Source organism: Papio anubis, chromosome 8 (genome assembly GCF_008728515.1).
Source record: "Papio anubis isolate 15944 chromosome 8, Panubis1.0, whole genome shotgun sequence".
In the NCBI taxonomy this organism is placed as follows: Eukaryota; Metazoa; Chordata; class Mammalia; order Primates; family Cercopithecidae; genus Papio; species Papio anubis.
Window position 1 is genome coordinate 94,891,825 of NC_044983.1, and position 13,928 is coordinate 94,905,752.

Sequence of the window (13,928 nt, forward strand, 5' to 3'; positions counted from 1 at the left end):
GCACAGTGGCTCATGCCTGTAATCCTAACACTTTGAGAAGCCAAGGTAGGAGGATCACTGGAGCCCAGGAGTTTCCGACCAGCCTGGGCAACATAGTGAGACCCCATATGTACAAAAATAAGATACTAGCCCAATATGGTGGTGCACACCTGTAGCCCCAGCTACTTGGCATATCATTTTTGTAATAAAATATTTGTAGAACCTTATAGTCCTTAATTACCAAGGTGTCTAGAACTAAATTCAATGTATTATACTCACAGATTCTTAATACAAGCCAGTTTCTACTTTTTATGTCTAATTTTTCTTAGAAGCGATCTTCAAATTGATTACTTTGAGATATGAAATTACTATTCTCTGAATATCCTATATTCTGACAGTAGTATACAATTGTTTTCATCTGTTCAGATAGTTTGTAGAAACACATGGATGGTTATGAATAAGAGTTAGTCTTTATCGACCAATTACAAGTGATAAACAACTCGCTAAGCAGAAAAGTAAGAAGCTGTATATTCATTGCAAAGGTAATGACGTTTATGCTTTTTCTTGTTATATAGGAGCACCTAATGAAATTTTAGATAGTGTAATTTACATTAAGGTTACATAGGTTAGAAAACAGAAATCTACATTTTTACACAGGTAATTCCCTGAGGATCATAGTTTCAGTTATAATAACATTTGTTCTCAACCTTGGAAGAGACACAGACACAAAAGATCGGGGAGATTATCAAACTGTTTTTGGCATTACAACTGAGAATGGGAGGAAAACACCATGAAAACAGTAGATTGTCTTTATTACACCAAATTTATCAGTGATTTGGGAGAAGAATTTGGGGTAGTTCATTACATTTAATAAAGACCATGGGCCGGGTGCAGTGGCTCATGCCTGTAATCACAACACTTTGGAAGGCCGAGGCGGGCAGATCACGAGGTCAGGAGTTCGAGACCAGCCTGGCCAACATGGTGAAACCCCGTCTCTACTAAAAATACAAAATAATTAGCCAGGCGTGGTGGCACGCACCTGTAATCCAAGCTACTTGGGAGGCTGACGTGGGATAACTGCTTGAACCCAGGAGGTAGAGGTTGCAGTGAGCCGAGATACTGCCACTGCACTCTAGCCTGGGTGACAGAGCAAGACTCCATCTCGAGGGAAAAAAAAAAAACAAAAACCATAATGTTACAGTATCTATTTTATTAAAATAAAATTACAGAAGTTTTATCTCTAGATAAAAATAAGAAAGTTTTATACTATATAATATAAAAAATTCTAAGTATAGTTTTTATACAAGGATATTGTTTTCCACAAATACCTCTCTGATTGGTATAAAATATTCATTTTTCTAACTTGTGAGTTCCTGTATTTCATTTAAAATATGTTAGTAGGCTTTTATGATTTTCTGAATATTTCTTGAAGTGTTTGTTTTATGTTCCCCATTCCTTAATTGTAAAATTATTTTCAGTTTAATGTAAACATTTGGGAAGGCCAAAATTTCATTGAAACATAAGAAATAATATGGTGTTAGAGGTGAGAGGTTGGTATGAGGTATACAAAAATACAGGGAGAATCTCTGTGAAAAAAGCTGAGGAAATAGTGAGAGGCCATAGAGACAGAAAAGGAAGTAAAGCAACTTACCTGATTGGTAGACTTTTTTAGTAATAAAGAAATGTTCATGATTTATAAATGATTCTCAAATTTTATGATGTAATGGTATCTGAATAATAATTGTATAATGGACACTACATTTAGTCATTTATCCCATATTATTCCCTACACTGTTTTAATTTAGGGTTTCCTTCTTGAAAACCCATTTTACACCATAAAATATCAATTTCAGTAACAAGTTTAAATTTTTAAAAACAAACCAAATGTGTATGATTCAGTGCCTACTTATTACGTTTTAAAACTTGACCAAGAATATGATACAATATCAGTGTGCTGTTTTTCTGCATCTTTGACCAGCCGGGCTGAGACTTTTAAAATGGGTATTTAATAATGTATATACTGGTAAATCTTTCTGAATCAGACATAGCGGCTCCTCAATGTGGGCATTTGATCTATATTCAAAATTTTCTCATTTGTCTTATAATATCTTATCTATCTCATGTCCTGAAAGCATCTGAAAGTCTTTGGTATTTGTTAGTGAGGAAATATTTTTACAGTAAATTGCTCTTTCATTGCAATTAGATCTTCATTGCAGAGCTCCTTTGACTCAAATTTTTGTGGCAATATCCGTGAGAGAAACCTCCATGACTGACTTATTTTCACCATCCATGTCAGTGTTCGTCATAGCCTTTAGGTGGTCTTCACTAGAGGGGTCTTATTTATAGTGATAAATATTTCCTCCTAAGGCAAAATTTGCCTATAAATGTAAATAGTTTTCATTGTTAATTTGGAAACCTTTTTTTTTCTCTCTTTTTTATTGTGGTAAAATATATATAACAAATTTTCTACTTTAATCATTTTAAGTATATAATTCAGTGACAATAATTACACTCACAATGTTGTGAAACCATCACCACTATTTCCAAATGTATTTGTCACCCCAAACAAAAGCTCTGTATCCATTAAGTAATAGCTACCCTCATCCTCTGGTAACCTCTAATCTATTTTCTGTCTCTATAAATTTTCCTACTCTAGAAATTTCATGTAAGTGGAATTATACAATGTTTATCCTTTTGTGTCTGGCTCACTTTACTTAGCATAATGTTTTCAAGGCTCATCCAAGTTGCTGCACATATCAGAACTTCATTCCTTGCTATAACTGAATAATATTGTTTTGTATGGATATACCACATTTTGTTTATTAATTAATCTATCGGGCAGTTGGGTCATTTCCACCCTTTTTTTTGGTTAATGTGAGTAATACTGCTATGAACACTGGCATGGAAGTTTCTGTTGGAGGCCCTGTTTTCACTTCTTTTGGGGTGTACACCTAAGAGTGGAATTTTTAGGTCCCATGGTAATTCTGTTTGGAATTCTGTTTTTGAGGAACTACCAAACTTCTTGAAAGCCCTTGTGGATTAGAGTACAATTTGTGGTATTTTCCGAACAATGCCAATATGCAGGCATAGTTTAGTCAACAAGAAGAGCAAACGGAGCTCATGCTTAGCATAGCAGCAGCTGTGTGCTGAGCACCTGAGCAGCTCTGTGGTGAGGCAGAAGTCTGAAGTTCATTGTTTAACTCTAGCTTTATTTTCTGTTACACTTACCAAAGGTTTAATGAAACAGGTTCTGTTTCACTGATATATTTGTGACAAAAAGATTACAATTCATTCTATTTAAGAAAGGTGAGGGAAAAAAAGAACAACTTTATTTTCTGTGGGGCTTTTTTTGTTTGTTTATATGTTTTTGTTTTGGGCTTATTGTGTTATAAACATTAATACTACATATCACACAGTTTTGTTGTTTCCTATTGAGTTGCTTCAACTGGGAAAATCCTTCAACTAATTTTAATTGCAGAAATATTTCCAGACTTCTGCCATCTTATTTTTAAAGCTGCTACTGCTGCTGCTTCTGCTTCCACTTCTGCTGCTGCTGCTGCTGCTGCTGCTTTTTCTTTTTTTGGTGGTGGCTGTGGTGGGGTTTTAACATATAATTTCAGAATTCATGTGCCTAGGTACTTCCTAAGGTCACTTTGAATAAGAGTATATGAGATGGGGGAAGGTTGTTATAGTTGTCTTTGGAAAACATAATTTCTTTTGTCTTTCTGTGGACTTTCAGGTTAAGTGTAATCCTTTGCAGATATGCATATTTTTAGCAACAAACAACTTTTTAGTGGTATTTTTTTGTGTGGCCTGGATGTATGTATCTGTAGAATAAATTACCAGCAAAAGGATTGCTAGATCAAAGGATTCCATACCTTTAAAATAGTAAGAGATGTCAAATTACCTTCCTAAATGGCTGCTATTTCTTACTTTTACCCTAGCAGAGGTTATTTTTAGCCTTTTGTAGGTCTCATTAGTGAAAAGTACAGTGTTTTTTAAGGAGTTGCGTATCTTTTCCTTATTAATACTTTTTTGTGTATTAATCCTTTTGTCTGGCATATGCATTGCTCATATGTTTACTTTTTTGTGTTCTGCCTTTGCGTCTCTATATCTGTGCATATATCTGTATCTTTATAATTGTACCTGCATCTCTATGTATCTGAGGTGTTATAAATAGCCAGACTGTGTGCCTAAGCTAAGAATACAAATACAAAATGCATGCCAAAGTTTCGGATTTTGACACATTATATTAATTTTTTTAATACTTTATCTTTCTTCTTTGCTACTCTTAATTTAAATAATCGTAATTTACCCATGAAAAGGTCAAAGAAAAAATTTTCATTGCGGTAAAATTCATATAACAAATTCACCATTTTAAAGTATAGATAATTCTTACATTATGTTTTATATGGGAGATTGGATGTGTCCATTTAATACATGTTAAAAGCTGTAATGCGGACTGTGGAAATCATGATTGAATGAGGAATTTCATTAGAAATAAATATCATCAATGACTCTAGTAAGTTGGAGTCAAGAGTATACTATTCATTTTATTCTAGAAAACCTTTACAAGAAAGTTTGAATAAGATGATTATCAGATTAATTAAATTAAAAATGTAGGCCAGGCATGGTGGCTCATGCCTGTAATACCAGCACTTTGGAAGGCCAAAGCAGGCATATAGCTTGAGCCCAGGAGTTTGAGACTAGCCTGGGCTACATGGCGAAACTCTATCCTACAAAAAATATAAAAATTAGCTGGGCATAGTGGCCTGTGCCTGTAGTCCCAGCTACTCAGGAGGCTGAGGTGGAAGAAAAAATTGAGTCCAGGAGGTCAAGGTTTCAGTGAGTTGTGATCACACCACCAAACTCCAGCCTGGGTGACAGGAGGAGACCGTGTCTCAAAAAAAAAAAAAAAAAAGTATATGTAAGTTGTTTTGATGAGTGTGAAAGAATAACTAACTCTTGCTACAGCATTCTTTTCAGCAGAAACTTTATTATAAAAATATCACAGAGCAGTCGTGCCTGTCACTGAATAAGTAATCTGTGTCAAAGATGAGTGGTAAACTAAATACAACTAAACTTTCTATTAATATGCATAGTGGTCATTGGTTACATATTTATTGAAACTTTTGTCTTCAACTGCCAGTATGGCAATAACTAATTAAAAACTTTTATTGAAAGCTGTCACAACAGTTTTGGCTTTATAAAAGCATAATATTACACAGTGGCAATTTCAAATACTTTTGAGACTTCAAATGTTTTACTAAATTGAGTTTATATTGAGAATCTTAAATGAAAGTTGAAGTATCCAAAACACTTTTATTCAGGTTGGAATTAAGAAAAGTTCGTTGTAAGCAACATTCTTATGTTATCTGACAATTGCATGAAGATTCTGGTCTTTATTCAAGCTTTTGGTTACTTATACAAACTCCTGATTTCAGAGTTGTTTATAGCCTTTCCATATGCCACATACAGATGTACATTCATACATCTGTACATACATGTGTATACACTCTCTTGCCCCGAGAAAAGATGAAATCTTTCAGACTTATAATATATGCTACATTAATGTAAGACTCTTTAATCATGTCTACATTTCAGTTTATGATAAAAAATATATTTAACATTCCAATATTTTATTTAGAAAAATAATAGTGAAAATCGGCTTTTAAACCTGGATATTGTTTACATTATGTGCAGTTACTATCAGGATTCTAAATCTACAGGTGTTTGACTTCCAGCTTAATCTTTTTATTTCACAATAGAGAACTACTTAAAATCTAGCATGTCCAGAATGAGTAGTTCCTCATGAGGCTCAATTTTTAAAAATAGAGTTAAAGCAAGGAAGGAAAGCATTAATTTTCATGTTGAAAATATTTCTAGAAGGAACGTTTCCTCATATGGTCCAACTATTAAATACAGGTGAAATAAGCCAAAAAAGAGAAGCTGATTTTTTTGCGGCAATAAAGTAGCTGAAGAAATGACTCAAGGCACTTTCATGTATAAATACATTTTTTTGTTTTTTCTTACATCTCAATGATATATTTTGATAAGCTGAATAATTTCGATAATCAAATTATTTATTTTAATCTAGTTTATGAATGATCTGCATTACATGTTCATTTTTTTATTATAGCAGTCAGTATAATCTAATGAGAACACTTTTGGCCCTAACAGAAACAGAATTCTGTTCTTGGATCTGGCTTTGTATGTAACACCAAGTACGTCATTTCTCCTCCATATGTACCTCATTTACTGCAATGTTTCTGTTACATTTCAGACTTTCATATGGTGGGTAGTATCTGTAGCCTGGAAGAACGGTTAGCAAATACACTAATTGCACTTTTGTGGTATGGTCTATTCTCCAGGCTTACTATTTATTGATTTAATTGATGCCTGCTGCTTAATCAGAGGTTTTACCCACATGGAACTATTTGATAAGCTTGGCATAAAATGCAAGATCTGTAAAATGTAAACAACGTTCATATTATAAGGACCTATAATCAAACCAACCCTCTAAGTTATTTGAAAATAGTGCAGCTGCATGAGAAGTAGTTTTCTATTTGATGTTTTGCTATGGAATTGTAAAAATACTGTCTTTACTGTGACATCCACATGCTAATATTTGTTATGATAGATCATCTCTTTTTCTTTCTCCTTTTGCTGTCACTTCTCCCACCTTCCTACTATTTTGCCTTACCCTGCTCCCTTCATGGTTATCTTATTCTGGTTCCTTATTTCTCTCACTGAATATCTTATTCTTCTAACTTTTTTCTGATTTTCTTAATTCTGACTGTCTTTCCTTGGACTAATCTGAATCAGACCATACCAAGTATACTGAAATAATACACTGAAAATATACTGAAAATATACTGAAATATACTGAATATACTGAAAATAATACACTGAAATAATATACTGGAAATACAGCTGGAAATAATCTTGTAGCTTTTGCATTCTTTGGGCACCACAGTTTGGGAAATATGGATTGTATGCCTTTGTAGGCAGGTTCTGTTCAGGATATTTCTTAGGTCTTGCAGCCAGTCATTTTCTGTTCTATTTTTGGCAGATGGTAGTTCCTTGAGAGAAATTATAAGTTTTAATATACGTTTACTTCAAGACCTAGAAAGTTGTATATTGTTAGCACTTTTTAAACAGTGTTTATACAGCTACTATAGTAGAATCATCTGTTGGAGAATAGAGAGTAAAATGTAAATGTAATGAATGGGGCCGTTAATTTCTCCTATTCATCCCAAACAGTCCTTAGAAAAGACATTGAATTTACTGGCGAGTTGTGGAAAAGGTGCTGAACTTCAGCCCTAAATCAGAGCGTATAGTCAAATATCATTTTATTTAATACAAAGAAAAGAATTAGAACAGATACATCCTTTTACCTTTTTTTGTTTTCTGGGATTATTTATCATAGTTTTAGATGTCATTAGGAGGTAGAACTTTTAAAGGGGTCTGGGATTCCAATTTCTAAAGCAATTTTACAGTAGAAGTTATTAAAATTAAAAAGTTATCTGGAATAACAGGTTGATACGTTCTTCCATATTAAATAGTTGGTGTTTTCCATCTTCAATGTGGCAGTCATCATGTTTCTTTTGGATTTTCTGACATTTTGGAGCTTAAAGTGATATACTTTATGTTTGTGTGTGTGTGTTGTATTTAACTGTTATTTAGCATGTAAATTTAAATGGCTTTGAGAATTTGTCACTGACTTTGTAATATCCTTCAATATATTTGTAGACAACAATGAAGTATTAAGAACCCAAAGCTGAAAATCATTTAGGAGAAAGACACAGATTGTGAAGTTAGATAAACATTTGTCTTCAATATTACTTATATATATTTAATATTATAATTTTTAAGTTGGGAGTGGAGTTGTTTGTTTTTTCTTTGCTATTTTAATTGTGTATTTTAACAGGAAACCACTTAATGGGTATGAACAGAGTTAAAAGAATCAAATATTTTTATTTTAAACATGATTTTTTTCATTTTACTTTTTCTTATGTATTGCTCTTAAAGTGTCTGTATTCCATTCCCTCAAAGATTTCTCCTTATGCATAAAGTTATGTACAGATCCACAGTGTATTCATGAATCTCCTTCTTTTGTTACAGTTAATCAGGCAGCAAAAGAAGACACCGTGGTTTTGAAGATTGGCTCTGTTGCCATGGCTCCCCAGGCTGACAATCCCCTTGGCAGATCTGTCCTTAGGAAAGATATTTACCAGTAAGTTTATTTTCTTATGTCCAGTCTTGCAACAATTTTCATCCTGCAAAGACGTACAGTGATCAATAACTTACTTACTGTGGCCTGTAGAAATATTTCTCATTCAGGATCTTTTGATATTTAAAACCAGGTTTTTCTGATTTTCTTCAGTTGTGGGTTTTTTAATTCATTCAGACAAATCAAGTATTTCTGTGAAGTGTTGATGAATAACAGAATGTAAGTACTAAGTCACCGTAAAACTGAAGAAACATAGTTTGGAAAATTTTAGCAGATGTCAAATTTGACCAAATCTCTAATCACATAAGAAAACGAGGTCCTCTGTAGAACCACCACATCCTACTGTAGTCATGTTGTATCAAAGTGAAACATTTTATTAATTTAAGTGAAAGCTATTATTTGAAATGTAGGAATGTGGATGTCATATGGATCAAAGCTGTAAAGAAAAGCAAACTTCTAAAGAGAAATTTCACAGTAAACACTTTCTGTGAAAATGCTATGCTCTGGATTTTGTCACTGAGTATTTGCAAACCACACCAAGCATATATGGACAACTAAACTGGTGAACATATGTAATCAACATGATAAAAATAATATATGATTCATACTGAAGTTGGCACTGCTGCCAGACAGAAAAATACAGTTGCAAATAATACCAAGTGAGAAAAGTCACAGAAATACAGATGAACAAGTGTCTTATTCTTCTTGCTGGTCTGTTTTTCAGATGATGTTGTCTCTTCTAAAAAATAAATTCCTACTGCTCTCCAGTAAATGTTACTGCTAAGAAAAGATTCTAATTTGGTGATACATTTACCCTTTAGAGGGTGATGGCTATTTTTTATTTAAATAGATCTAGGAACTTCATTTCTCAGATTTCTCTGATATTTGAGTTATAATTTTTTCCTTTGACTTATGTATGTATGATCTCTTCCTTGTATTAATTTTTTGGGTATTTAATAGTATTCATCCCTTAAATAAGTTTTCATGTAGCTAACTTATATATAATCTTAGGATTCCAGAGCTGAAAGGGGCTTTAGGAATTATCTAACTCAACTTCCCTATTTTACAGATTAGGAAACTGAATAACTAGAATAATACTGTAGTTGTCCCTGGTGAAACAGTAATAGAGCCAAGGTTACAATTCCTATCTTTCGACTCCCTTAGGATCTAGGGAAATGATTTAATAGAATATAAATTATAGATGAGAATACTTTAATTTTCTAATATTTGGAAATTCTTCCAGATGTCTTTATCTTTTCTACTTCAGAAGTAAGTGGTCCTAAAATAGAGACCTACTTTACTTTTGGTGAAAGAAATCTAGGTTATATTAAGAGATCCTATCACCATCAGTAAAGTGAACCACTGGGATAATTCCTTTCCTCCTGTACCCTTTCCACTTTCTGGCTTTTGCATGAGTTGTATTTTTACTTACTGGGAACAGTTGTGTCAAATTGTTTTTTTAGGGTTTCCTTCTGTGTGCCTTGCGGCTTCTTTTCAGTCATCTTTACTGGTCTTCCTCTTAAACAATCTCTTTGATATTAGTATTTCTTAGGGTCTTCCTTTTATTCTTTTTTTTGCCCAACTCTTCTTGGGTGAGGCTGTCTGCTCCTTTGGCTCAGGACAACTTGAATTCCAAGCATGTTGGGTAACTTGGGTTGCCTCTGTAGACCAAGGTTAGCAATATGTGTTAGAATGTCAAACGTAAAATTCTAGATGCTGGATGGCAAACTCAACCTAATAATTTTTCTTTGAACGCTCACATTCAAGTCATTTCTAAATAGACAAACTAACAAAAGGTGTTCACATAAGAGTTTATCAAAAATGTTTCAAGAGCTCAGTGAAATGCTGTATCATCAATATCAAAGGAGTAACAGCAGAATTAGAAACCACCTTTGAGTGAGGTAATCAGAGTGGAAGTAGCTCAGTTAGAATAAAAGTGAATACACAAAGCAAAAGACCCTGCATACTAGGGCTGATTTTATTATTCCTATGATTTTGTTAACCATAAAATCTCAGTGAACTAGATGCAAAAGTCCACATATTATATGATTCCATTTATATGAAATGTCCAGAATAGACAAACTCAGAGAGACAGAAAGGTTGCCAGGGCCTGCTTGTGAAAGGGGAAGGAAGAGTGGGAAAGGACTTTGTCTTGTGGCTTGGGTGCCAGCTCATCCTCAGTAGAACAGAGCACCGAGTAGGTTCCTAAGGTTTCTGACTCCAGGCCCTGGCTCCTGGACAGCATCTCTTGATGCACTTGGGAGCAGGGGAACTCACCACTCTGAAGGGAAGGACTCAAGCCTGGTTAATTGCAGAGCCCTAGGGCCTTGAATGAACACAGGCCATACCCAGGCAGTGGTTACCACAGGTGTTGGGTGAGACCCAGTGCTGTGCTGGCTTCAAGTCTGACCCAGCGCAGTCCCAGTGGTGGTGGCAGCCACAGTGCTTGTGTCACGCACACACACACATCCCTTCCACAGCTCCAGGCAGCTCAGCACAGAGAGGCTGTGTTTGTTTGGGAGAAAGTAAGGGAAGAGAGCAAGAGTCTTTGCCTGGTAATTCAGAGAATTCTCTGGATCTTATCCAAGACTACCAAGGTGGCACCTCTACCAGTCTGCAAGAGCCACAGTGTTACTGGGCTTGGGTTACTCCCTAATGCAGGTATGGCTGCAATGACCAAAAACTTAGATCACAACACCCAAGCTTCTTCAAATAACTGGAATTATTTCCCTAGAAATATGGGTACAAACAAGCCCAGACCACAAAGACTACAGTAAATACTTAACTCTTAAATGCCCAGACACCGATAAACATTTGTAAGCATCAAAACCATTGAGGAATATATGAGCTCACCAAACAAACTAAATAAGGTACCAGGGACCAATCCTGGATAGACAGAGATATGTGACCTTTCAGACAGAGAATTCAAAATAGCCATTTTGAGGAAATTGAAAGAAATTCAAAATAATAGAGAAGGAATTCAGAATTATATCAGATAAATTTAACAAACAGATTGAAATCATTTAAAAGAATCAAGTAGAAATTCAGGAGTTGAAAAATACAATTAACATACAAATGCATCAGAATCTAACAGCAAAATTGATCAAGCAGAAGAATTAGTAAGCTTGAAGACAGGCTGTGTGAAAATATACAATCAGAGGAGACAAAAAAAAGAATGAAGTACACCTACAAGGTCTATAAAATAGCCTCAAAAGGGCATAGCTAAGAGTTATTGGCCTTAAAGACAGGTAGAGAGAGTGATAGGAGTAGAAAGTTCATTCAAAGGGTTATAATAGCAGAGAACTTCTTAAACCTAGAGAAAGGTATCAACTCAAGTAAAGGTTGTAGAATACAAAGCAGATATAACCCAAGGAAGACTACCTCAAGGCATTTAATCATGAAACTCCCAAAGGTCAAGGATAAAAAAGGATCCTAAAAGAAGCAAGCAAAAGAACCAAATAACATACAATGGAGTCAGGTATAGTGGCTTGTGCCTGGGATCCCAACCCTTTGGAAAGCTTTAGGTGGGAGGATTGCTTGAACCTGGGAGTTCGAGACCAGCATGGGCAACATGATGAGACTTCGTCTCTGTAAAAAAATTTAAAAATTAGTCGGGTGTGGTGGCATACGCCTGTAGTCCCAGCTGTTCTGTAATCTGAGGTGGGAGAATCACTTGAGCACAGGAGGTTGAGGCTGTAGTGAGCTGTGATTATACCCCTACGCTCCAACCTGGGGGACAGAGAGAGACGCTGTCTCCAAAAACAAACAAAAACCATACAACTGAGCTCCAGTATGTCTGGCAGCAGACTTTTCGATGGAAACCTTACAGTCCAGGAGAGAGTGATATGACATATTTAAAGTGCTGAAGGAAGAAAAGTTGTATCCTAGAATTGTATATGCAGTGAAAATATCCTTCAAACGTGTTGTAGCAGAAATTAAGGCTTTCTCAAACAAAAGCTGAAAGATTTGATCAACATGAGACCTGTCCTACAAGAAATGCTAAAGGGATTCAGTTCTTCAATCTGAAAGAAAAGGACATTAATGAGCAATGAGAAGTCATCTGAAGGTACAGAACTCACTGGTAATAGTAAGTACCCAGGAAAACTCAGAATATTATAATACTGTAATTGTGGTATGTAAACTACTCATATATTGAGTAGAGAGACTAAAAGATGAACTGATTAAAAATAATACATAGACAGTACAATAAGATATAAATAGAAACAACAAAAAGTTAAAAAGCGGGAGGACAAAGTTAAAGCATAGAGTTTTTATTTTTTCTTTGCCTGTTTGTTTATGCAGTTAGTGTTGTCATCAGTTTAAAATAATGGCGTATATTAAATTTGAAAAACAGAAAACTCCTAGGAACATGGTACTATTCTTTGAATACCTAGCTGATAATGTATCATAGGAAATAGTTCATTCCTTCCAAAGCTAAGAACAGACCTAGGATCATTCAGTCAGTGAATGTTACAATGACACTAATTGCAGCTCAATAGAATGAAAATCTTTCAGATTATAAAAGTCTAATAATAATTGGGGCTTTTTGTTCTTACTCATTTAACAATTATTTTCGGGGAGCCTATTGTACATCAGGCACTATTCTAGATACTGGGTGTATGTCAGTTTACAAAAGAAAGAAAAATCCCTGTGCTCATAGAACTTACATTCTAATGGGAGAGAGAATTACAAGCTAATAAATAGAGCATAGGGTATACTAGAATTTAATAAGTGACATGGAGACAAAGCTGGGAAGGGAAAAAGAAATGGAGAGTTAGAGGTGGACAGCCTGGCTTAGTCAGAAGACGCCTCACTGAGAAATTGCAAGGCTCCTGAAGCAGGAAGAAGTAAGAGAAGCCCCTGGTGGCTGGAGCATTGTATGCCGGGCGAATTTAGCAGGCTGTCAGGAAAACAACCTTATAGAGGAGCCATATAGGTCATTGTGTGGACTTTGGCTATTAGTTTGAGTGAGACATGGTTGTGGGGGAAGAATTATCCACACATGCAAACTTTTGAAATATGTAATGCTTTTGTTATTTACTAAATGTCTGCTTCAGAAAGAAATGGGGGGGATCACCAGAAGGGACTAGAGATATACATTTAAAAAGAGGTTAAATCTACATTTGAAAATAAAGGGAGTCACAATTCAGAACAAATGGAAGTGTAACATTCAACCCTAAAAGAATCATGTTAAGAATTATTAATATTTTTGCTACTTGAGTTAACTGAATATATAATATGAATTTCTTTCACTTATTGGGGAGTTGATTTTGTCATCAAATGGAAAGGTTTCAGAGAGTTTGAGCAGAGAAGTGACATGATTCTTTTTATACTTAAGCAGATTACTCAGGCAAGGAAAGGCAAGGGAAAGGGAAAAGCTATTGCTCTAATCTTGGAAGAAGATAGTGGCGACTTGGGCAAAGTTAGTAGTGTGGAAGTGGTGAGAAGTAGTCAGATTCTGGAGATGTTTGAGAGGTAGAGCCATGAGAATTTGCACATAGGGTTTGAGAAAAAGAATACAAAGATAATTCAGTTATATATGGCCTAAACAACTGGGAGGATGAAAATTAACTGAAGAAGGAAAACTGTAGGAAGATTTATTTTTGGAGAATTGAGTGAGTGGAGATTAGGAGTTTATTTTTGAAAACGTTGACTATCTCAGGAGTTAATGAGCTCCCCATTTCTGATGTAGCAGAGACTAATAAGCCACATACAA

General features: G+C 34.9%; 1 protein-coding gene across 1 annotated transcript in view; it reads left to right on the forward strand.

Annotated features, from left to right (window-relative positions):
* Positions 1–13,928, forward strand: part of VPS13B (vacuolar protein sorting 13 homolog B) — an 876,795-nt gene that overhangs the window by 491,327 nt on the left and 371,540 nt on the right. The window contains exon 30 of the mRNA XM_031669315.1: positions 8,104–8,215. Within this exon, the coding sequence (XP_031525175.1) occupies positions 8,104–8,215 (112 nt within the window). The remainder of the gene's footprint in view (positions 1–8,103; positions 8,216–13,928) is intronic.